This window comes from Trichogramma pretiosum, unplaced genomic scaffold, assembly GCF_000599845.2.
Source record: "Trichogramma pretiosum strain Unisexual culture from Peru unplaced genomic scaffold, Tpre_2.0 scaffold26, whole genome shotgun sequence".
NCBI classification, from domain to species: Eukaryota; Metazoa; Arthropoda; class Insecta; order Hymenoptera; family Trichogrammatidae; genus Trichogramma; species Trichogramma pretiosum.
This window is the reverse complement of record NW_019641640.1, coordinates 6,289-33,114: the sequence shown is the minus strand read 5'-3', so window position 1 is coordinate 33,114 and position 26,826 is coordinate 6,289. Positions and strand designations below refer to the sequence as shown.

Below are 26,826 nucleotides of genomic sequence, written 5' to 3'. Positions count from 1 at the left end.
TAGAAGAAATTCGTATTGACCAAGTCGGTCGGACGTCGCTACCTGACGGCAATTTGGCATAAGGAAAGGCTATTTTGCATACAACCGGCTAGTTGATTGACGGGCGAGACCGACTCGATATGCCCCCCTCGTTAATATTCATACGTTGTGTCAAGCGTCCGAGGCGGCTGCAAGAAGGAATCCATATACATCGTGGAGCGCGATAAGAAAGGCAACGAAGGACACTTTGGCGCCTAGTCATCGGCCGAGACACGCGTATATATATAACACACGCGGCTCCTCTTGTATAGGGCATCGAGCCTCGGGCTTGGCTCTTTTTTTTTTCTTCTTTTGCTTCTTCCTTCGCTCAGCGGTGAGCACGCGGACGAGCCCCGTTAGACACTTTAACGAGGCTATTTTCTGGAGGGTGCGTGTGAGGATGAATAATGATCCTCGTTTCTAATATGTGTGTATGTGTGTGTATATTGCGATCGAGCCGAACTGAAAGAAAGAGATCCGTTGCCGGAGATATGAGCTGCGCTAATATGCGTGATCAGAGTGTAAAAAATGGTCACGTGCTCCACCCAAGAAGAATCGTACAAATATTATAGTTACGCGCGCTCGTACCAGATGAATCGGAGATAAGACTTCCTGCAAGATTCGAGAGTTCACGGTACATATGGTTGATTTAATTGGTACGCATTATACAGGATGATAAGAATCGATCCACGCTATTCGATCGTGCATCGAGCTCGACCGATACGCCGATCATGTGAAAACGAGTAATTAAGCCGCTGGAGGTGAAGTATTGAGTCATGTAGATGAAATTTAACGTCTACGCTGTAATTGCATAAAGCGAGTTTCGCTGAGTTCGGTGCCGAGACCCCGTGCGAGCATACCGCTGTTGACGTCATATATTAGTCCAAAATCAGCTGCATATGGAGTTGGGAAACGCAGTATACATAAGGATCGACCGACGAGAGAAAATATTCACCGCGAACGCGTGTGCGAAGGGTAAGAGAGTAATAATCAGCGTTGCATATCTGTACGCTAGCCCTTCCGGCTCGAGCACATGCAAAGCACACTGGCATGGGGAGCTGCGTATTATACGTCCTTATATACTGTCTTATTCTAGATTTGTCGTCCCTTACATGCTCCGCTATGTGCCGCGAGCATAGCGATCTTTAACGGATTTGGACTAAGATTGTCATGTAAATTGATTTTCTCGGAGGAAATTATCATTGCGAGTTTAACAAGGTAGATTAGACGATTTGTTAATTTTTTTTACGTGTTCATAGGTTTTTGACACTTTAATGCTATTTTTTTGTAAGTCATTGCGCAGCTTGTTTCAACTTCATGTCCGATTTTCACAAATCGACACCTAACGCATAGCCCAGCGTCATCAATACCTACTCTCGTTTTATTAGATTAATTAGGACTTGCATCGAAGCACAATATCATTGAAGAAAAAATGGTATTTCCGCCGAGTAACTGTGTGTGTATGGAAATAAAGCTACTAGTCATCGGGCGTTGCTGCTGTTTGTTTATTCCAGTCAATTATTATTCATAGAGAGAGAGAGAGAGAGAGAGAGAGAGAGCGCAGTGAAGAAATAGCAGTGATTGGATCATTTATCGCCGTACAGTTGTCGGTGCGGACTCGTAGTTGGCCGGTGTACGAGGGCCGTGTGCCTGCAAAGGGGTAGTAAAAGTAAGGGAGATGTGAGAAAAAGCGTGTGCGCGAGACCCACTCTGCCGTGCGGCATGAATTATTGTCTCGACGGATGAATGTTTGCATTGTATATATGAGAAATTGATCGTGCGTAGATCGATACGAGAATTCCACGTTGCGAGTGCACCGAGGCCAATCGAGACCCACGACCGGCTCGCAAGCTGCTCGCGTGCTCGACGTCGAGCTTGCGGAGGAGACAGTCGATCGGTGGGCTCGAACGAATCGGGCTATTGTGAGAAGCGACGAGAAGAGACGCAGCGAGATCGCAGCTAGGACATAAAGGGCAAGGAAAAATAAGTTAAACGCGTAGGACGTACATTAAACAGGAGATGCCATGGATACATAATGCAGCGAGCCCTGAGCTAGCTCGCAGTGGTACGGCTCCGGGATCGGAGCCCGGCACACGCTCACGGCGCGTTCCCGGAAGCGGAAGCGAGCGCGTGGTCGCGTGTCCTTGCCGTTACCGAGCGGAACCGGCCGTGATTAGTCACGCCAGCGCTGCTCTCTCGCTCGTTTTTCCTCTCTCTCTCTCTCTCTCGCAGTGGAGTCGAGCTTTGTGTATCCATAATCGACTGCGCTGCTCTTCTCTGCTGCGAGAGAGAGATATAGAAGCTCGGCCTAGAAGATACATGTCGCGCGATCGCGTGAGAGAGCTATACGGTGGCCCTGCAGCCCAACAAAGAGATCGAGGGAGACAGAGAGAGATGGAGATGTGCGCGACATGCTTGGCTGATTGCGAGAATTGCGAGCCTCGACGAATCCGAGCGCATCTATATCAATCAAAGCCTGCGCTGCAGTCGTGCTGCTCCGTTAAGTTTTGGCTTTTACTCGTATCCATATTCTTCGCATCTCAACGACCCTTTCTTCAACCTTATTTTCTGCGACTGTTATGGTCCGCGTACTTTTTTGACCACCCCTCTGCTGATACGGACTCGAATCTTGACGATCGAGTTCGATCTGTTGATGGGTATCGTTGAATGTTTTGGAGGTCTTGATAAATCTGAGGGATTAATTGTATAATATCATTTTAAAACGTATCAAAATAAAGGTTTTGCGCAATAAATAGTGAAGCTTAATTCGCATGTCAGACTAAGCTCTTAATCGCGAGATTTAGTGGGGTTAAGGCGCAAAGATTGACGGTCTTGAGTCGATAATGCCGGCCTTTAATGATCAACAAATTTGTTCGAGATAAGAAGTTGGAAAAGAATTTCACTTTGCACTGATAAAAGAATTTGTTCGGGTATTTGTTCGGGTATTATAAAAAAATTAAATAATTTTTACAGATCACAACATTCAGTTACCTTCATCCCGAGCGAATTCAAAATCGTAAATGGTTAATGACTAGCTTTGAAATAGCTTATAAGTTAACAACTTCTCATCGGTGTCGTAATTTTGATTTCACTTTTGACCATGTCTACACAAGACCGTGCGAATCGTGTACCGATGATTCGAAAAAAGTTGCATAATAATAACGAGCGTAAACTGATACCCAGCTTAGCTCTTCATTTACCAGAATACATGCATTATACGTTATATGGATATAGTTTATACATTGTAAAGGCCGCAGAAAAGAAAAAAGAGGGCAAAGTCAGGGGCGCGTGCGCGTCCAGGCAGCAGTTCTTCTTTGTGCGTCTGCTAGCGCGCACGCGAGCATGCACAAATATACCTATTATATATGATCGTAGTATATAGTGAGTGCTATAATAGAAGTGAGCAGCAGCGGCTAGCATGGCGGCGGTGGTGATGGCGCGTAAAAAGATCACCCCAAGTCGGCCACTGAGAAACGTACGTATAGGACTGAAAAACAGGCGCGGGGGGGGGGGGGGGGGGNNNGGGGGGGGGGGGGGGGGGGGGGTTTAACCGATACCGGCAATTATTCCTATACATATAAGTGCCGAGTCACAGTGCTATGATTGTTGGGGCTCATACATATAGTTGCGTGCTGCATGAGTCCTAAGAGATGCGTATCGCGCGTGTAATTGAGCGCTTTGCAGTTAGAGAGAGAGATGCAACACTAGCCTTTTTATTCTGCTCGACTAGCCAACACTGACGTTTCTCTTGCTTTGATTCTTTGACAACGATTAACAAAAATGCCCGTATGCTAGCTACAGGGGCGTTTTATTTGACAATTAGTACTTTTTGACGCGTCGCACTCGCTCAAGCCATACCTGTAGTCGATCACGATTTTAAGGATTGCCAAGCTCGCGATCAATGCATCGCACGCCATTTTACTCAATTTAACGACAAATCGCATTTATTTTGATGGCACAATGAAGTAATTACTTTTCTATGAGTATGAGTATGAGAGATACATATTTTGTAAAATGATCGATACGCAGTGGTAGATTAAAAAAAGGGCTGACCCCATGTAAACTTTCATTGACCACTTACGGAATTCCAAGAATATTGAAATAAAATTTCTGATTGAGAAAAGTACTAAAGACAAGATAAAACAATCATGAGAGTTTTTACTAATTTTGAAGAAATGTAAAAAACCATTTTTAGTTCAAATTAAATTATAAAATAATTTTCACTTTGGGTTATTCGGTAAAAGCCTATTGTTATTTCCGATCGCGTCTCTCTTATCAGAAATAATCAGCCTATCAGTACATTTATCAAAATCTTTCATTAGTGTATGTTTGATTCGAAATCAGGTATCATTACGAAAGATCAATCGAAATTCCAATAGCTAATTGAATCCTCTCCCTATTCACAGCCTCAAATAAGACGTGAAAAAAATTCTCGGCTGATCGATAAAGAGAGAGAGAGAGCAGTAACTAGTAGTTCGCAAAATATGGTTAAAAATATGGGTCGTAGGTAATACACAATCATGTTGACACAATTTTTATTGAAATTTCAGAAAAACATAGATATGAGTATCTATACATATTTACAATTGTCAATAATCATTTCTTCATGCCACTGTGGCATGCATAATCTTTGCGACTTTCATGGGCCGTCTTGTTGCATGTGAAATCCTTGTGATCGTCATGGACTGCATTTTTGTGTCTGAACTTATGCCATTTACTTACAAAGTTCTTCTCACATTTGTCGCATGCGTAATCTAGGAGACCCTTGTGGAATCTCCTTTGGTGTATAATCAATTTCGATTTTAGTCCAAACATTTCCTCGCACCTGTCACAGGCGAAATCTTTACGACCATATGGACGGTTTTTTGATGTCTGAGCAAATCCGATTTTAATCCAAATTTTCTTTCGCACTTGTCACATGCGAAATCTCTGCGGCCATCATGTACTGTCCTTTGGTGAATGAACAGATACGTTTTTTGTCCAAATTTACTTTTGCACTTGTCGCATGCGAAATCTTTGCGACCCTCGTGGACTATTTCTTGGTAGTCTAGGGGCCAGTGAGTCCACCGTGGCCACGAGTTCTTTGATGGGTGCACCAAAGTTTTTCTTATGTATTTTGGGCCGCTAAAACCGAATTTCTATGGTGCATGTCGCTAAAATTGGTTGTAAAAAAGTTATAAACAAATAACTATGCAATACCCATGAAAAACCACGTTTTTTCTTATTTCTCTCGCTATATCTCGCTAAAATCATAAAAATTCTCAATAGAAAGTAACTATATCGATGGAAAATTTCCTGATCTTTCGATCTAGACTATTTAGAAAAATCTTAAAAATGCCGTTTTTGAGATATTCGACTTTGAAGGTTTTCCGGCAATTTTCTCGAGGAAAATGGAAATTTTTGGAAATCTGACCTCACCATCAGAAAGCTGAGGTAATTTTCCATCGAAATCATGTATTAGTTTTTTTTTCTAAGTGCATTTAGATACTTTTAGAGCGAGTTAAAAATTAAGCGGTTCTACTAAATACTGCCGCTCGGTGCGACACTGGAAGGCAACAATAGATAATACCGGGATTTTTCTCACATTTGAATCGCTTTTTTCTCGTAAACCATTGAGTTTACGAAAAAATGACAAGAGTAATTTTTTGTTTAAAATGATCCAAAAATGCTGAAAAAAATGTTTTTGGAGCCAAAAATTCAATTTTATAGTCATTGCAAAATTATTTGTTTATAACTTTTTTATGACCAATTTTAGCGATATGCACCATTGAAATTCGGTTTCAGCAGCCCAAAATACGTAAGAAAAACTTTGGTGCACCCATCAAAGAACTCGTGGCCACGGTGGACCCACTGGCCCCTAGACTATGGTGTCTGAGCAAATTTGATTTTTTTCCAAATTTTTTTTCACACTCGTCGAAGCGTAATCTTTGCGATCTTCGTGTACTTCTCTTTGGTGTCTGATTAAATTCGATTTTTCTCCGAATTTTGTCTCGTATTTGTCACAATCGTAATCTTGTCGATATTTGTGAACTGTTTTTTGGTGCTTCAGCATATCCGATTTTTTCCAAATTTACTTTCGCACTGGTCGCATACGAAATATTTGCCACTTTCGTGTAATGCCTTTTGGTGTCTTCTCAAATTGCCTTTATCTCCAAACTTTTTATCACAATTTTCATATGCATAATCTTTGCAGCCTTCATGGACGGTTTTTTGATGTCTGAGCAAATCCGATTTTTGTCCAAATTTTTTATCGCACTTGTCACACGCGAAATCGTTGCGACCGCCATGGATTATTTCTAGGTGTCTGAGCAAAATCCATTTGCGCACAAATTTCTTTTTGCACTTGTCGCATACGTAATCATTGCGAACTTCATGGACTGTTTTTATGTCTATGTTCAAATTACTTTGATCCCCAAATTTCTTCTCGCACTCGTAATCTGCAAAATCTTTGAGACCCTCATGGACTGTTTTTATATGCAAGAGCAAACTCTGCTTATTTCCAAATCTCTTTGCGCACCGTTCACATAAGTAATCTTTGAAAACTTCGAGGAATATTTTTTTGTGCTTGAGTAATGCTGATTTATTTTCAAATTTTCTTTCGCACTTGTTACATGAGGACTTTTCGCGATCTTTGTGTACTAATTTTTGATGCGTCAACAAACTTGATTTTTTCGCAAATTTTTTTTCGCACTTGTCGCATGCAAAATCTTTGCGGCTTTTGTGTTCTGATATTTGGTGTCTACTCAAATGACTTCCTGACAAATATCATAAACGTGTTTTTTGTCGTCCGAAACAACAATGCCGAAACAACAATGTAATTTTTTCTCACTTTTATCCATTTTGGTGCCTAAAATAAACGATTGATCAGTCTATTAATTGTCATGGAAATGGAATGAGTAAAATTTATTTTTTGTTATTATGGCTTGTTTCATCGGGAAAGAAAACATTCAAACTAATTTGTTTTTACTATAAATATGATAAGTGTTTCAAAAGACGATGTCAAAATCGTTTATGACCATAATGTTTACAATCAAGTTACTGATTTATCTGTTTATACATTATCCTTACAATATTTGAAACAATTTAAAATTCAAATTTAGTGACGATTCCTTCGAGGAATCTTATTTTAACATCGAGAAGTGAGAGATTTATCTGATACTCATCAGTCTCACGAATTTGATAATTGCGAAATAAAACACTCGTATACTCTTGAGTACGCACGACGTAGCTGTGCCTCGTATCGTGCACATAGGTACTATACATTCCAAGAGCTAAATGCCATGCTCAACGAGAGCAAACACGACTATATGTAAAGGCCATTAAAGTCGTGGGAATGCAACAGTAGCGAGGGGGTGCGAGCATGAGCCGCCGCTGCATCTGCACGATTACCGCAACGATGAAGTTGTAATTCGATGAAGCTGCCACTGCGACAGTGAAGTGTCGAGCAGCAGTAGCAACAGCATCGCCCATACATACAACACGTATAGGCATCAGATAATAAGGGGCTCTATTGAATAACATCGGGCGTCGTTTCAGGGCAGGCTTACGCGTAGATCGGCGCCGGGATCATCCTCGACGTGCGGCGTATCGAATCTCTTGGTAATCTCGCCTCGTGCACTGTCAGGAGTTAATTCGGCGTACTTGCAGAAAGCGGATCGTAATTGATCCAGGATTATTATATTGTACACTCGATGTGCTAGTAGAGACATGATCACGAGGCGATTTTAGGACCATCGTCCCCGTTTCAAGCTGATTGTTCGATGTGCTTTTGAAAATTTGTGCAAGCACTCATTGATCATGATAGCTCCCCAAAATATGTTCAGATCTGCCCTGGTAAAAATGTTCAAGATTTTATAGATATTTTTTGACATTTTCGTTAATTTTACTTGAACACTTGTACGTAGAAATGAATCAAACGCCTTTTGGAAATTTGTCAATGAATGAGACTTTTATAAAAATATTATAACAATAAGAGTTTTAGCTTATAGTATAATTTTTCAAACTGTGCTTTCGTTCATACAAATGCTTGCACCTTTCCACTTATGAATTTATGGATGTGGCACTCGCCATCTAGTAGTTAATGCTCAAAATATCAGAGGTAGTTTATCGTTGTTGTTTTTTATAAAATGTTTTTATATTTTACATAGCGAGTTGTCTTTAATTTTTAGTTTTGATAGTTTGTCAGTCCAGCTGCAGAATTCTGGTATTGAAATCGAGTTCCAATTTATACAATTATTCTGACTTAGCCACTTGCAGATTTACAGATAGAGGTACTTGCCATATAGTAATGGAGATTTAAAGTAATATTATTGTATTTACAGTGCCTGAAAAAGTTGATTCACGATGTGTGCTATCATATAACCCAAATATGAAAAGGCTTCGACTTATACAGTAATTTGCCATTGCCATTTGCGAATTTACAGATAGGGATACAGGCCATCTAGCGGTGGAGATTTAAAGTGATATCGTATTTAAAGTGATTTACATTAAGTAGAAATTGCTAAAAACAAGTTAATAGATGGTGATAATATTTGCAATATTTTAAATGGTTCTTTTTTGATTCTCAAGCCATTATCAATGTTGGGCATTTTACCAGCGTACACGTCGCTGCTTACGCATTATACTTAGCTAAAGCTAATGCAAAGCATTAAATGTCCGTTTATCGTAATACAGCAAACATCGCTCGTCAAAGTCAACTCGCACCCGAATTGTTTATTTTACACATCGGTCGAATCGTGTAATCGACACTCGTCGACCGCGTCGATAGCGACTTGCATTCGGCTTATTTGCAGTAGACGTCGCGCACGGGCGCGTTGTACGGTTGTCTCTTAATAATTCAAACAAACCGACTCGTAATTGACCGAAAAGCAGCCGAGCGAAGCGCGTCTGTTTGCACAGTATACTATATAATATATATTCGAATCGGCGAACAATTGCACGCGAGTACACGGCAAATGAGCCCTAAATTTTCGTCGCTTCATCGAGCAAAAGCGCCCGGGGTTTCAACAATAAAGCCGCACGGAGGGAACGCGGGGAGAAAGTCTCGAGGCGCACTATGGATACTCTTTGTCTCTGAATCGAAGTATCCTAGAGGTCGGCCACACAGAGCTCGGAGCCGCGAAACGCAGCGCTCGCGATCGATAGTGTACGTACATCCTCTAAGCTTCGGCAAAATTTCTCGGATAACTTTGCGGCTTGAGCTGAGAGAAGTTGAGAGAGAAAGAGAGAAGAGAACAGCTTAGTCGCTCGTTCCGTGAGAGACAGAGAGAGGGTGAGGGAAAAGGCGAGGGGGTTAAGAGATAGCATTTCAAGGCACGCTATATGCTGGGCTATAGATAGCGAGAGCTTTGCTCTAACTAGGTGCACATCCTCTCTCGCTCGTTCTCTGTCTAGCTCGGCGCAAAGCGGAAGAGAGGGATGCTGCGAGAGAGAGAGAGAGAGAGAGGCCTTAGCCCAGTACAGCCAAGGGGCTGGGTCTGTCGTCATGGATACCGCTGGCTAAATCCCCCTCTATAATAACCCGCAGGAAAGAGAGGAGCCTGCGTTTGTGATCTCTCTCGCACCCACACACGCACACATACTAGCTGCCGCCATCATCGATATTTGTTCCAGACTCTGTGTATACCGTACAGCAAGGGCAGATTTCTCTCTCTCTCCCTCATTTACTCCACCATCTTGCCGTTCGCATCGCGGACGTGCCATAGCGACGACTTGCTCGCTATCAGCCCACGCGCGTATAGAGTATATTTTACCTCAGAGATAAGAGCCGCAAAACCGCAATGAGACTGGATACATGTTCTGCCTTGACCGCTGATATCCGCGCGCGCGGGATGTGCGCGGCCGATACAGCTCGAGCTGCAGCGCTCATGCTGAACTTTTCGAGCGCGGGTCAAGATCGTAAGAGGCCAAAGTGCAGAACAATGGCCGTATATCGACGATAATTAAGCCCCGAAATATAATGAGCGCATATTGCAATAATTCATGAAAAATCGCGCGCTCGAGAGCCCTGGAAGCTTCCAATCAATGTGGGTATGTGTACGAAAATAAATCCGCGTTAATTTAGATGATTTACAACGCCGGCCCGCGATCTAGATTGCATCGCTAAAATTGCGCCTCTCCGATAACATTATTTACAATATGCTTTTAAATTCGCTCTCGATTTTATCGTATAGGACAAGATTTTCTGGCCAATTTCTCTATAGTTGCGCAGGTATTTTAATGCGCGTATTGCTCATCCATCTCTTGGAAGGACTCGAGCGCTATATAGTCACTGAGGAAGGAAGCCTCGTGGCTGCCCGTGAAGCAAGTCGCTAGGCACTAAAAAGTAAAAGAAAGAAGAAAAAAAACAGTCGGAAATCGGCGACACGCCGCTCGTCGTCGGCTTCGCGGATGCGGCTCCTCTCTTATTCTCAATAGGCAGCTATTATATCACGTATCGGGATGCTCTCCGTAGCCCAGAACAGCGAGTCGCGAAGCTGCGATCGACAAATTATTCCACTGGCGTTTCTGTCTTTTCCGCCTTGTTTGTTCTTCATCTTTTCTTGTTTGTGTATAACATGGCCTCGCCTCTTTTTCTCTCTCTTTATTTAGTTGTTACTTTATCTACTTTATAGATAAATTGTCAACACGCTTTACAGAGACGCAATTATTGTATAGAGTACATGAGACGTTTGTCTCGACTGATATATATATATAATTACAACATAAGCGACATATTTCATTTCGTGTTTATTCAAAATATTTATGATGCATAAATATAGAGCTCGATTGTCATCGGCGTCAAGTGTGAAAGGCCAAACGTATGGTCATAAATGTAACTCACGCTCGCACGAGATTGCAAGCTTCGGGTTCGCGATGATTTATCGAATTCACTTTCGGATCGATAAATATTTGCGCGATCGCTTCCGATAAATCAAAGTGCAGGCGAGCAGATCTTTTTTGCAATGGAACGCATGTGGCGCATGCAATTTTAGTATTGAACATGACTTCGTGTCTGCCAGTAGTGTAGCAAATTGTGCAGCGAGCTTTGTCAACCGCGCGACGTGCGACGAAAAAATAGTGCCACGAGCCGATCGACGAGATGCCAGCCAAGGATTCAGAGACCCAAATGAAACAAAATAACGAGAGGCCGGCGATGCAGACGTTCAAAGATCCAGAGCAGCAGCAGCCTCAAATCGACATTTTTCGCTCGAAGACGGTGCAATGGATCACGACGCTCGGTGGTAAATAATCCATTTCTATAGCCTCGAAAATAGCGAACGCACTTGGTTCATTTCTCAGTTCTCTGCCTGTATCGTACGTTCTAGCCTTCGTCTTGATGATGCAATCCGGCATACTGGCCGGTTGGTCGTCGCCGAACGTCGCCCGGTTGACCTCGGCCTCGGCGCCGCCCGAGCTTCGCTTCACCGACTCCGAGGTCTCATGGCTGGTGGCCCTGCCCGCAGTCGGCGGCATGATCGGCGCCGTGATCGGCCTGTTCTTCGTGCCCTACCACGGCGGCCGACGCACCATCCTCCTGTCGCTGCTGCTGTTCGCCAGCAGCTGGCTCTGTCTGGTCCTGGCGCGCTCCTTCGGCTGGATCTACGCGTCGCGCTTCCTCGGCGGCGTCGGCTTCGCCACGTCGCAGACCGGCTTCTCCATATTTCTCGGCGAGGTGATCGAGCCGAGGATGCGCGGCACCTGCATCAAGCTGGCCGTGGTGGGAGTGCCCGTGGGCCTGACCTTCTCCGCGATGGCCGAGACGTATCTGCCCATGGACGTGTCGAGTAGCATCTATCTGATCCTGTGCCTCGTAGATATCGCGGCGTTTACCTGGCTCGATGACTCTGCCTATTTCCACAGCAAGAGGCAGGACGAGGCCAAGGCCGCCAAGGCCATCGTATTCTACACGGGCAGTGAACTCAACGTCGACGAGGAGCTGTGCCAGATCAAGAGCTACCTGGAGGCGAGCGGCCAGATGAGTTTCAGGGACAAGCTACGAGAGCTGCGCAAGCCCAACATCTGGAAGTCGTTGCTGCTGATCATGGTGCTGTGCGTGCTGCCCGTGAGCTCGGGTGGACCGGGTCTGACCTCGTACATGGAAATAACCATGGACAAGGCCCGCTTCGAGCTCGTACCCACGAGCGAGTTCGTCATCTACTACAACCTGGCGACGATCGTCGCGGCCTGTCTCACCGTCAATCTCATCGACAAGTTTGGCAGGCGAGTGCTCTTCGCTCTATCGGGCCTCGGCACGGCTCTCGGCATGGCCATCCTCGGGGCGCACTTCTTCCTGCTCGAGGCCGGCTGGCTCGACGAAGGTGGCGCCGCCAGTCAGGTGCTGCCGATCGTCTCGGTGCTGCTCTACTCGGCCTCGTTCGCCATCGGCTACGACTCGGTGCCGTTCGCCATGCTGAGCGAGCTGATGCCCGACAGCGCCAAGAGCCTGGCCTCGCTCGTTCTCACGCTCACCATGTCCTTCATGGTGGCCCTGGTCACGAAGCTCCACCTGCCGGCCGTCAACGAGCTCGGCGAGCCCTGCGTCTACTGGGTCTACAGCTGCTTGAGCCTCCTCGCGGTGCCCACCGCTATCTTCCTCATGCCCGAGACCAAGGGCAAGTCGTTGCAGCAGATTCAGCACCAGCTGACGAGGTCGAGCCCCTGAAGATATCTATATACTTCGAGCCGTAATCTGAACGCGTCTCCGTATTTGTAAATAATATGATCTCTGCCGTAGATTGTAAGCTTTTTATATGGAAACAAGAAACTTAATCAATAAATAATATGAGTTATCCAAAAAGTGCATTGATTTGATCAAGCACACCTCTGCCGGAAAAAATTGAAGCAATGTTTCAGAATGAGTCGCGATAAAATAATCAAAGACGCGTTGCGGGGCCATAAATCAGTGCAATCACATTTACAAAAAGTATCGCTCGCCTGATAATTATTCATATTTTTAATTAATTAAATTCTGAATTCGATCTATTCCAGTATAATTATAGATGTATGTAGCTAATCGGAGCACTTTGCAGAATCGAATTTCCGCAATGTGTAATTCATAACGAGCTTCGATCATATCGTTCAAGTTCGCGGCCAACGAACTCGTTGATTGCTCGACGTCGTACAAGGTTAGGATGCGATAGACGTCTTGTGCAAACGAGCCTAGGTATGAAGGAAAAAAAAAAGAAAAATTGCTTACCTGTTATCGATGTGGTGGGCGACACTGCGCTGGAGTTGACTCGTGGCGGCGGCGAGAAGGCTCCGGCCAGGTAGCCGCCGCGATCGGCCAAGGCCTGCTTGGCCTTCTCGACGCTCTGCTTGAGCTGCTGAAATGTGCTGCCGGTGCAGTTGAGGCCTCGATAGGGCCAGTTCTGTTCCTGCTTGACGGCGGCAGCAGCCGACGCGGCTGCGCTCGACGAGCTGCTGCACGCACTACTGCCACTTGTCACTATAACGTTATTGTGATGCACTGCCGCGTTGTTATTGTTGTTGTTGTTGGCACTGGGAGCGGTGCCGTTGTTATTGTTGTTGTTGCTGCTGCTGTTGTTGTTGTTGTTACTGCTGAGCGAGGAATGACTGGCGAGGATGCTTGGTCCTTTGAGATCGAGCGCAGCAGCGTACGAGCAGCTGGCGCTGTCGTACATCACCAAAGCGCCCCTGAGAAAATAATTCACGATTGTCATTTTACTCATAATGTAAGCTGTTGGTTATGGCTCAGAATTCAAAAAAGAACAATAGTTGAAATTTCATATCTAAAATATTATTATACTAATCGGACAATTTTTCGCCACTTGCGAATTTACAATACTCCATCTGTTGATGAAATCAAAAAGTTCATGATCAAATATGATGTCTTTAATTCTTGTTACAAGAACAAATTTTGGAATACAATTTATCCTTAAACATTTCAACTCAAGTAAAACTTCAACGAAATTTTATAAAAAATTAAAAAAAATAATAATAAAATTATTCCACCAATAGGATCCTGAAGCTTCACTTCTTGGGCCTATAACGTTCAATAATTAAATCACTAGAAGTGATAACAAAATTATTATTTGAGATTAAATGTAATTATATGCTTGGACCTACAATTTTTTTCGTAAAATATATTTTAACATCTGTTCTTATACAACTGCATTCTAAATTTATGTATGAGCTTGGATTCAAGTTGTTTCAAAACTTTTTGAAGAACTGTCATTTTTTATTAGTTGATTAATTAATTTCATTCAATTTCATTTATGATTTCGTCAATTAAATTTAATTCAGTTGACTTTTTTGATTTTCTCTCGACTATCGTGGTCGCAGCTTTCCCTTTTAAAGTTTGAAAAACACTTAAAAGTGTGTTGTTTGATCGAGTAATATGCATAAACATGCTCAGAGCAACAGAGTTTAAAGACGCTACATAGACAATACAAAGGTACGAAGGGCGAACAGTAGTCAATCGTGGCAGTCTACAAGCCACAACAGAAACGAGCGAGCGGACTCATGGGCACTCAAGAGTCTCAGCCAATTACAGTGCGCGAAAGAACCTATCTTAGATCAGTTTATACTTTTACGATTATCGCGCTCGCTTGCTCGTTTTTACGGATTTACACCTTTGTTTCAACTGAATTTCATGTGTAACTACGTCAAATATTTCGACGTGAATCGAGTAAAAATTTTTTCACATGAAATTAAAAATGAAATGTGGGTAAAATTTATAAAAAAATGTACATCATATTTACGTGAATTTCTCCAAAATATTTGACAATAAGTACACATCAAATTCACATACATTTTTTATAAAATCGATGTGAAATCTTGGCGAAATTCATGCTGCTAAGCTGGACAAGTTTGATGTGCATTTAACAAATTTTGTAGTAAAACGTGTAAACAAAATTATTTTATGAATTACATTTTTGAAGTGAGTAAATTGTTTTTATGTTGGTCGGCAAATTTCTTTGTTTATCAACTCCTTTTACATTACTGGGCGCTTATAAAACCCTTTGAAGTTCTTGCTTGAAGTTCAGAATAAAGATGTATTATTTGTAAATACTCAATTACTCTGGACAATTACGGATTGCAAAATCTGTTTGCTTCACAAAAAAGCTATTACAAAACTAATACTTTAAAATTATTTTAAAAGGTCTGCATCGGTAAAATCGTGAAAAAGTGCCTGCTTTTGCACAAGCTTTTGTACCGTCGCAAATTGAAATAAAAAACAATTTGAATTTTCGAAATACGTTATTGAAGCTGAACCGTGGTTTTTGCTTATTGATCGACGATCTCTCGCCGAGAAAGCACTCGAACTAAACTTTTCTTTTCGGGTAGCTTGGCACACACACAGTGCCATATTATCTACGACACGCAGATGCAGACGTACACGAAGCTGCAGCAATAAACTAGCTCAACTCGCCGTGTGTAATTGTATCATTAGAACCTCGCAAATAGCGCTCGCTATGTAGCTCTACGCGCACATATACAGGCACAAATTTAGTCTTTCAACTCGAACGTGTACGCTTATGTATGAGAGGCGCGCAAAATGTGTACGTACATGAGTGTGTAAGCGTGTGTAACGAGTAAACGCGTGCATACGTTTAGGCGCGCGAGCAGGCAAAAAATGAGTATTACAATCATAATACAATAAGTATATCTCGAATGCAGGTAGACGCGTGCATCACGAGCTGACCAAGCATCAGCTCCAATCGAAACTGCTGAACGAAATCATTCAGCCTGCTCAGTTTTATTGTGATTAAACAAACAGTTTTAGGCGCGTGATTAGACGAGTACACGGTGTAAAACTGTGCTTGCAGTGGTCTATCCGTCAAGATCTACCGGCTAGCTTAACTATTATAAGTGTGCGTTCTGAATTTTAATCTAACGCGAGTAATTAGCAGCCTATGGTAACGAAAATGACAGCTCATACATGTAAGTAACGTAAGCTTGCGACAAATTAGCGCGACCAGACGCGAGCTTGCAAGTCTACGATAGTCCGTACCGTGGCATATCCTGGAATTACTCCATTCTCGTGCTCGCCATCGGATGAGTCGGATTTGTGTACTGAACGCTCGACACTGCGCTCTCGATATGTATCGCACTGTCACTGGTTTTCACTCTCTCGTCTGCGCGAGTCTCGATCACTGGTCACTGGCAGCATCGTGCACAAATCGAGCAGCATCCAGTACACTCCAGATCGAAGATGTACCTAATATAGAAATCGTATTACGCGTGTCGTACGCACAGGTTGTGCCTCGCGCGACTGACCCGTCAACGTCGAGAACGACGACGACGACGACGACGACGACGACAACAACATGTACACATACACACACAAGCTCGAAGATCCAAGTACACGAGCGCGCAAGAACTGTGCAGCATTATAGTTGTTGCAGTAGCCGTAGTTGCAGTGTTAGTAGTAGTAGTAGTAGTAGTAGTAGCCAAGCAAATTGCCCACTTCCGGGCCTCATTACATCACTCTGAACGTTACTCTGTTAACGCTCGCCGGAAACGCTCGCCTTTGCTGCGTGCGTATAAATGTGTATGTGTGTGTGTATAACTATACGAGTGCCTCGAGAGCTGCGTACGCGTGTGCATCTCTTTCTTTCTCTCTCTCTCTTCGAGTCTCTCTCTCTCTGTCTCTGTATATATAATGACTCGCGCGCATATATACCCGCCGACACATGCATATCCGCGACAAAGATATTGTATTTAAATGTACGCAACGACTGCATAATGCACGCTCGGCGATGACGGCGGCGGTTCATCTCTATAATCCGACCCGAGAGCCGAGACGCGTTCGATCGCAGTTTTTATTATTCGCCATCTTGGCCGAATTCGTGCGCGCACTTGCTCGGCAGTTAGTCCCTAATGAACGTGCCTCTAATCGCGCTGTGTAACAATGCGCTGCGACCGCGAGAGCTGCCGAGATGTAACTTTTGTCGACTTATTTCGAAGGGAAATATTTTTGCCTGCTGTACTCGAAGCCATGCTTCAAAGCAAACTCGCTAGTCGAACTTTGAAAACGCGCGATATCCGAAACGTCGCAGCTTTCGTCAACGCGTAATAACGAGGACTTTGGCTGGATTCTGTTATTTTCCGCGCGTGAACATTGAAGCGCGTCGAATGCGCTAGAAAATGGCAATGATTCCTCGAATAACAGTGCGTGCATAACACGAATATAATAGTTGGCCACGCGTCGCGCGCTGCACCGAGCCGAAGATCGTTTCGATGGATGCGCGCTTACATAAATCCTCGGCTTTGTAGCTGTATTACAATTGCCGATAATTCACGAACGCGTAGCATTGGCCGTAAAAGCTGCGATAGTTCGACAACGATCTCGTCGTACAGCAGAGTCGAGTATAAAAACAAATATTTTGTGGAGCATTAGGCTGCCAAAAGGTGCAACATTACAAAAGAAATGAGAGTAGTAGCCGGCAAGTTTAATCTTTTCTCGCTCGTAGTTCGTAATATATGTGTGCCGCGCGCGCGCGCGAGACTCAGGGCAGCGTGAAAGACTGTCTGTGTGTGTACGGGAGATCATAGCGTAAAAAAAGCGTTTTTCCCAACGCACTAGGCAGGAAACTCGCTCGAGTCCACCATTGCCCTTATCCCCGGCTCCTAGCTTACTTCTTGCCATTATGCTGCACACATACACACACAACTCGAGCCTGTCTCTCGCGAAGTCTTTTTTTTTCAACGACCGAGGCAGAAAATACACACGTGGCTTGACTATCTCATTTTTCTCCTCTTCTTTTTTTTCATTCTTTCTTGCCCTCTATTCGCCTCTATATGCCCTCCTCCCCTCAACGATGCTGCACGTACAGTATACGTATGCGTGTGCCTGACGTGCGCCGCGGAGCTATGTATGAATGTACATACGACGATAGTACATGCGAGCTCTTCTTTTGGCCATTACACGCCCGCGCCTCCGAGCTTTTTTTTCCCCAACCCAACGACCTGCTCACGACTATTATATTTTTTTTCTGCATACGAGATGCTGACTAAATTTTTCTTTCTCTCTGTTCTCTCGCTCGTATTGTTTTGTCCGCCAGGGCTGTATTCCAGTGTGCTTTTAAAGCGATATTGGTTCAATGCCAACATCGCGTCCGATAAATTATCGTATGATCATTAACGCCGAGTTTTTTTATTTTTTTCGTGTATTATTTGTGTGCTCGAATTTTTACTCGATAGGATTTTCCGTGATTATTTTGTTTTTGCAGTGTGGTACCGATGATTTAATATGTGTTTTATGAAATGAGATAAATTAGTGTATTGATAAAACGTTACAATTGATTATAGCTTCTAGATCAAAGCTGGAAGGTGTTATTCGCTAGGAAATAATTGAAAAATTGTGCGATTCGACTTGGTTTACAATTAGTGGTTTTGAATGATCGATTCGCCGTTTTCAAAGCGCCTGTGAAGCCATTCAATATCTGTTCATGCTTATATTATCGTTTGTTTGAGCCTTTGAACTAGGTTTTAGAAAAAGCTTCACATTATGTGCAAAGCTCGATCACCCACACGCTATTGCCATTACAATGCAATTTCTCAGCTTTGATCAGACTTTTAATTGTAGTCTATGATACGCAACAACGAATATCTCACTGTGCAGGCGACATAACTCCGAGCAAAGAAATTCCGCGAAACCAAATGTCGCAAGTGCAAATTCCAATGAAAATCCGATTGCTAATGTCGGTATTTTAGAGGCATTGATGCATTAAGCTTCTAGTAATTCAGTTTGCGAGAAAAATGATTCGATTTTTTAAAAGGCGTCGATTTTAACAACGTCAGAAAGTTGGATAAAGCGCCAATCATAGAGTTGATAAAGATTTCAATAACTATATTGTTCGTTATTAATTCAAATCGTTAGATCGATGGCGCAAAATAATATGAATATAACTTCATTACGTAGGTTTAAACATAACTTGTAAATGTATAAAGTACTCTCACAAGTCATGTCTTGGCACTCGTAGCCTATTTCGTCGTGCCGAAAAATGTTGTACTTCACATAAGGTACTTGATGCACGGACCTGCAACGTCGGCGGGGTAATATTCCACAGGTTTTATGGCATCCGCGAGCTTTCGTTTTCAGTTTATTATATCTAAGGAGATTTATAAGATTTTACTCTCGGTCGGTGCAAAACCAAAGCGAATTGGGCCTGCGTTCAGTCCAAAAGGTAGAAGGGTAATTGTTTACAAACCATGCGCACATATAATTTGTATGTATTGGCGATGATCTGTGTTACCGTCAAAGCGGGGATGCTTCGTTGATGCCGTAGATTCCGTTGTCGTGTTGGTCCAACGCGACGATTGCACACAGCAATTATTGGCACACGATCACGACGGTCGGTGGATTATCCTATATATTATGCGAAAATAGCCGGGGCAAAACACTCGAGAAGCCTTGCGCAGTTTTCACTAATATATCGGGATTATTCGAAGATAACGTTACACTCGCGAAATCAACTCGGCACTCCGTACTGAAACTGCGTTTTGGATAGTTTGGAATTGTTTTGGTCGATGTAATAGGCGTGCGCGCGCGCGATAGACGGACACCGGGTTTTCGGCTTAGGCGAAAAGGCTGCGACGGCGACGCCAGTGGCAATAGAAATAGTAAGTAGTGCTAGTCCGTTGCTAAGCCTCATCGAAGCTAAAACCGCGCGCTCGTCTGACAGAGAGAGAGAGAGAGAGACAGAGAGAGAAATAGAGAGAGACAGAGAAAGAGAGAGAGGCATCGCATCATCAGCAGGAGAATCTGCGCGCGCGCGTGCGTATACGCTCGGTGCACTACTGAACTCGCAACACAGGGGATGGTCGTGGAGGCGGGATCATCCGCTATGGGCAGGCTACGTCGCTCTCTCTCTTTCTCTTTCACCTCCGTATTATGTATACTACATCGAGCTCGAGGCAGGGGTGGCTTGAGCTCGATCCTCGAGCAGAGAGATCCTCTCTTTCTCCATGCGACGCGCAGAGCTCCTCTACATTATACGTGTGTACGTAGTATATAATAAATACATATAGTTATATCATACACGCGCCATGTGACTACCGAGAGGGGTCGTAGTAGAGCCCAGCGAGAGAGATTTTGCATATTAACTGCTCAGGCAGATCGTGAAACGGAGACAACAAAGATAATACGCGATCCCGAGTGTGCTCGCACAGGGTCGCGCACGACGACAAAACGCAGCTCGTGTTCCCATTGGTCCAAGCAGCTTCGCTGCTCGATTCCTCGTATCGCACAATCATCGGAGTAAGACGATCCTCGAAAGCTCATCGTCTTGTCTCTCGTGCACTTGGATTTTAACTTTTCCGTCTCGAGCGGCTAATTACGCGCCCGGCTAAATTACCGTGCAGCGTTTGCCTATATTGTGAGAGTAGCGACTCACGTACAGCTCACCTTCACTGTATAAGTGTTTCTTTGTTTTATTCAAGTTGCATGATCGCCGGAAAAAAATCGTCGAATACTCTTAATTTGCAATTGTACGACCAAAACAATTTCGTTTTCCATTTTAAAGATGAGAAAACTGCTGCAAGCTCTGCGAGTCTCATTCGGGTTATGGCAACGAATGTAGGAAAAGCATAATCCGCGTGTCCTGCTAGGTTCGTCGTATCGATTTCCATCTTTTACCCGAGTATAGTTCGAATCTGCTGCTGGGATCGTCCGACAGAATGGTATAGGTACACGCTTACATAGTAGTCCTTTGTATACCTGGACGAATGAATGTATACATACACGTACCGTTCACATTTACTAGAGGTTCGGGTTTTATGTGGCGTCGATGATACATGCTACGCGTGCTCATCCATACAGACAAAGCAGCAGCAGCGGCAACGAGTGCGAAGACGTTGCCTGGCTCACTCAGCTCCCTCCATCGCACTCCCTACTTTACTCTCTCTCTCTCCGCATACAGCAGCAGGCCCTTTCATTGTGAGTTAGAGCTTCCTGAAAGCTCTGCTCGATTCCAGCCCCTTAAATACCACATACAGCTCACATGCGCGCATATACGATATATACTGCCTCGACTAATAGCGCGAGCAAGGATATATCAAAACTTCATATAGCGAGCTTGAATTTTGCTCGTAAGAGTCGATCCTCGCCGTTTGCCCTCGCAACACCTCAAAGAGCCTATTTTTCTATTTTTTTCCCCTCCTCAAGGCTCGATGATTAAAAGGTGCGTCGATGTACTGTTTCTTTCTCTCTTTTTTTCAAGCGATATTGAAAGGTACAGACAAATGGTCTCACAAAATGATGAGCCACACCGCGGTCAAGCGTGTACGTGTTGTTTACTTGTGTAAATCGGGGACGGCAAAAGCTCAGTGTCTGCGCAAAAAGGATAGCCCCCGTGGATCGGTTTATATTTCATGCGTCCAGGACTAGCTAAGTCACACTCTATTATACGCGTGAAATCCATTGAACATTTTCGCACTCGGCTCGGGTTGATAGTGACGATCCTAGCGCAGTCAATCAAAGCATCACGACGAAAATAGCACTATGGCATGGAACTATCAATCGAACTACAATGGTCAGATCGATCCCAAACTGTTTTTAATAACAAGCCGTTGGGAAAAGGTACAATGAGGATTTTATAATATTTCAATACTCGCGCCATGAGCATAAATAATACACTTCGTGAACGGGCTTACGAGCTCTGCTTGTGTATCTCTTGAAAGCGATCTGAATTATTGTCGGAGAGATATAGCAGTGCGTGCGTTACTCGAACGAGACGATAATCGGCGTAACTACTGCTGCTGCGAGACCTATATGCTTCTCATGTATATATAACACAAATGTAATCTGAACAATATGTTTGGGCAATGCCGCCATAGCGGTGTGTGACGCCGTTTTCAGCTAAACACGCTGCTACCGCCGCTGCCGCGTATCTCGTCGATCGATCTGCGCGCTCTTTCGACAACGAGCCAGTGGCGCTTATATATACGTGAGAACACACACCCTCGTACACCCTTGCACGCAGCCACCAAAGCTCGATGGACGGAGAGAGGCGAAAATCGAAAAGAGAGGCATTTGTCCCTGCGTACATGTGAAGTGCGAATATCTAAAAACCTTTTAAATTTTAATGAACTCGATCTGTAGGGGTGTGCATAAACTTTTCCAATTGATCTTTACGCGTTCGCTCACAAACTAATGGGCTAAAACTTGAAAATAATACTATAATTTTGACTTAGTTTTATATCCATACAGGAATAGTTGCTTGAGATATGTTTTGTCCTCTCAGGCAGTACGTTTTAAACAGTCGAAAGACGCTATATAGACAATTTTCGACGAGTTGTAAAGTTACTGGTAACGAGGCGACCTTATAGCTATATCCTACGTTTCTCCAAGTCCACACGACGACTTGCGCGAACTGGGTGGTTCACGAGATCGTTGCACGCGATCCTAATTGACTTGTAGATGAGCTGCGGACAGCAGCTCCGCCATCGAGTCTGATATCCTATATCTTATTATATATCCATTATTATTTGCGTATAACTGACCATTCACCAGTACGACTCGTTCTTTATTCGCAAGAGCCCTAACTCTGAAATCCCATTCGAAGTATTGACAATTATTATGAATTTTTAGTAATCAACTTTTCAAGCAATTAAAATGTTTACAACTCAGTAGGATTTCGTACAGGGATACGCTATGGCCCCAAATGATTTTTGATTTTTCATGTATTGCTTCCTCATAGGGGAAACTTTGTGATGAGCTAGAAAACGAAAGTTTGAACTAGCCATTATAAGACGATTTCGTTTATATATTTATAAACTAGATTCAATTTCTAACAAATGTCCATAGATCGGCCTTCTACGATTTTTTGTCGATCATGAGTCAGTCACGAGATCTCAGTGAATACTGAAGCGATCAAAATTCTCTTGTAAAATTTCAAACGGTCTACATAGTATGTATCGGTCTACTCAACTTCGATGATTCAATAGATAGTCTCTGTTATGGGTAAAAAACAAGAAAAATTACGATTTTTTTCATGTTTCAAAGGAAAACCCAATGTTACTGATTTTTGACAACTATCCGTCACATGTGAAAAATTTAAAAATTGACAATGGAAAACGGGGTGTATATTTTAAAGTTTGTCTCCACACACATTACATCGTATGCAACTTTTGTATGTATGTTTCATGAAGTTTCTCAGCGATGCTTACTCTGCTGCAGTCAGAGAGAGATGCGCAATAATAAAAACAACGTTATTCATTTTTAAGATATACAATCCATTTTTGGATAAGCTTTTTTGCAAGCTCCCAATTTGAGAGCCACTACAAGTTGTTTTAAGGTGGCTAGTCAGTAAAATGGGTCGACAACAGATGTTTATGAAACTTTGCAGAAATGTCATTTAAAGTGCCCTTGATATGCTGTAGAAATTTCAGTATGGGTTATCGAACTGTATCTCCAGTTCTAAAGAACTTAGAGAGTTTGCAAATATACAAAATTAAAGATAATTTTGTATCAATTAAGACCATATAACTATCATTAGGGTTCAAGTTTGTCTAGCATGTGTAACTCTGAACAAACTGAAAAAATAATTTTCTTAAGTTAAGTTAAGTTCAATAAAACTGTTCAATGATTCAAAACAATGCGTTCATTCATTCTGTATTGATAATATTGTACTATTTGATTTAGACTACATTATCTCAATAAGTTAAATCTGGACAAGGATACTGTGCGCCACAATGGAAATAGTGGGCACCGAGAACAGGGAACGAGTGATAAAAAAATTCAAGATGGCGCTTAGGCGCGAATTTCAAAACCATCAAAACTTAAATACAAAAAATTATCAAAAAAATTGTATTATAAATTTTAAAAATGTTCGAGAATATAAGAAAAAGCGAACCAGGGTAGTCGACTATAAAGCCCAGCTAGGTAATTGTTTTTTTTTTTTATAAATATCTGCAAACCAAAGCAACAACCCACATGACCCAGCTAACCAAAGCTGAAACCAAAGTGACCAAGCTCGGCTATTGTTTAAACAATTAAACTGCAAATCAAAACAGTGTTTTCTCGGTTACTTGGGTTATCTGGGGTTACTTGGGTTACTCGGGTTACCTGGGGTTACTTGGGTTACTTGGGTTACTTTAGTTATCTGGGTTATTTGGGTTACATGGGTTACATTGATATACGCCAACGGCACGAGACTCCTGCGTGCGTATCCCCACTCCGCCACTTAGCCGCTGCCGGCTCGCGCGCCGACCGGCCAGCGGTATAAAAGACAGCGCCGATTCGATTCGGCACGCAGTTCCACTCCTGGACTTTCCGGAGTTGGATCTCGCTCGCCCACGAGAGCTTGGCCTAGGGAACGTTAATAAACCTGAGTTATACACATATACTCAATCTTATTATTTCTCGCTCCTCTCCAAGCCTCCTTCCCACTTCTTGCGCTGAGAAGCTTCACTAGCGACCGCTAGGTGGCGCAGCGCCGACACCCACAAGCTACTTATCCCCGCCAGGGCTTAAGTATCGGCCACTTTGAGCCTCGATCTTTCCCATTCAGCGAGTGCGGCCTGGACTTTCTGGCCGCAACTGACCAGCAAGGCCAAGACAAATTCATCGCAGAGTCACCGCAGCTAAGTCTACGAGCTCGACGGGGTTTCCAACCTTCTGTTGCAGAGTTGACTCCGGAACAACATCGGATCTCGGCTACCACTCGATCCACATCACTCACCAACTAAACAATTTGGAACTTGTACACGCCAACTCGGCCCCGGTCCTTTTCAGGACCACCTCACGTAGGATTTCGAAAGACCTCGAACTTTTGCTAAAGATCGAGGCTAACCGACTTGTCAATTGCAGAGTGCGAACTCTGCTATTCTTTTCGGTTTCCAGCCTTTTCAAGGCTACCGTTCGAAAGCTAACGAACTTTTGTAAAAGTTCAATTCAAACCGTCTTAGCAGTGGCAGAGTGTAAACTCCTAAACTCTTTTCGGTTACTAGCCTTCTCAGGGCTACTGTTCGAAAGCAAACGAACCTTATCAAAATTCGACGTTCCCGCATAACAACATGGGTTACTTGAGTTACTTGGGTTACTCTGCCGAAAATTCTCCCTCCAACAAGTATAAGTCAAACAAACATCCTCAATGTATTTCTGAGTAAAAAATTTGATATAAGTCTCCCCACGAGCACTTGAGTTACCTGGGTTATCTGGGTTATATGAGTTACATGGGTTATTTGGGTTACTTGGGTTATCTGGGTTACTTGTATTATCTGGGTTATTTGGGTTACTTTGATTACTAAGTCTAGTGCACTTAGCTGAAAAAAGGCCGATTCGGAAAAAAAATAATAGTAGCAAGTGACCTATACCATATGGTAGGGGGAGTCTCAGGTAGTATGTAGACAAAATCTGTCTTCAAACCCATTTCGTTTCTTCCCGATCGGACAAGTATTTTTCGAGAAAAGTAAGGAAATATGCGGTAAAACGTGGTTTTTTGCAAAATTTTGAAAAATGCATATCTCCAATAGTTTTTGGAATTAAAGGACGAAACTTTGCAAAAAAGTAGCTCTTATTATGCAAAATAACTGTGCAAAGTTTGTGCGAGTTTCAACGCTAAAAGTGGAACTATTGTTTTACAACCTTTTAGAACCTTTTTCGTCATCTGTTCGAGTACTTTTTCGTAATGTCCCAAAACGGCGAATCGGCAGGGCCTGATACGAACGAGTAAGTAAACAATTTTTTTAATATTTTTTTTTCATTTATTCATAAATGCCGAATAATTTATCTGGGGAAGAAAATTTTTATCATTTAAACGCGTCATACCGTTTATATTGTAAAATCATAAAAAAAGAAAAAAAACATGTACTATATGTTAAGATACAAACCTTTGTTTTATAGATCTGACGAACTTCAACGAAGCGATGCTCATATTAAATGTGAGTATTGTTTTAGAGAAAATGAAAGGAAAGTTGTGGAAATCAAATATGATGGTACAAAAAAACTTATCGAAGCAAGTCGCCGAAGAAACGATGACCATTGGAAGAAATGGCTGGCTACTGAAAAGGCATATCTACCCGACGCCTGTAGACAATCGTATATTAGAGAAAGTAACATAAAAAATATTGAAGAATAAATTAAGGCGGATAAAATGATGCTTAAAGAGGCAAAAAAACTTAATTTTGCGGGTAGGGTAAATGTGGGTGTTACTCCTGTTTTTTTAAGGTTGTTTTCCAACCTTCGATATTAAACGTTGTAAAAAGATTTGCCTAATAATTTTTTTTTACATTATTGTTCAGGATCTTGGCTAAACAATTCAAATATTAAAAATTGTTTAATTTCAATTCAATATTATTAAACAGTACTTTAAAAAATAAAAATGGATGCATGTATTACTGCGGTACATGCATGCATTACTGTGCATCTATTACTGCGGATGACCTAATGCTGCGCATGTACTACGGTTGTTTTTTTAGGTTCAAATGCCAAATTTCGATAGTATTAAAATTATTTTCACCTCATAAATAAAAAAAATGTTTCTCAAATGGTTTTGGAAAGGATTTTTCGTCTTTATTCGGAGACATAAAACTTCAACATAATGAAGCAGCTGCTTTTTAGTATTTCAATAAAAGTGTCACATCACCCTTATTTTATTATAAACAATTATAATATTCTTAAAAATAATGTATATTCAAATAACGATAAACATGAAATTTCACTCTACGAACGGACGCACCAGCCTCGATCTACGGGATCTGACGACATCAAGCTAAGTGAAAAACAAAACTATAAAATTGCTAAAAACATCGAGTTCTACGAAAAGAACATCGAAATCTACACCTCTTACAAAGGTGTGAAATAGATACGCCATGCAAAGCATTGATTAAATTTGAGGCGATGTCAGTTTAGCAGGAAGA

General features: G+C 42.7%; 1 protein-coding gene across 3 annotated transcripts in view; it reads right to left on the bottom strand.

The window, feature by feature from the left end:
• The window catches only part of LOC106652627 (DNA-binding protein D-ETS-3-like), a 54,531-nt gene extending 35,021 nt beyond the window's left edge, over positions 1-19,510 (bottom strand). The window contains exons 1-2 of one of the 3 annotated variants that reach the window (XM_023459648.1): positions 19,221-19,510; positions 13,196-13,653 (exon numbers count right to left, since the gene is read on the bottom strand). In XM_023459648.1, the coding sequence (XP_023315416.1) occupies positions 13,196-13,640 (445 nt within the window). In that variant the 5' untranslated portion in view covers positions 13,641-13,653; positions 19,221-19,510. The other 2 variants (XM_023459647.1, XM_014371693.2) reach the window with 2 other exon arrangements.
• Between the last annotated feature and the right edge of the window lie 7,316 nt (positions 19,511-26,826).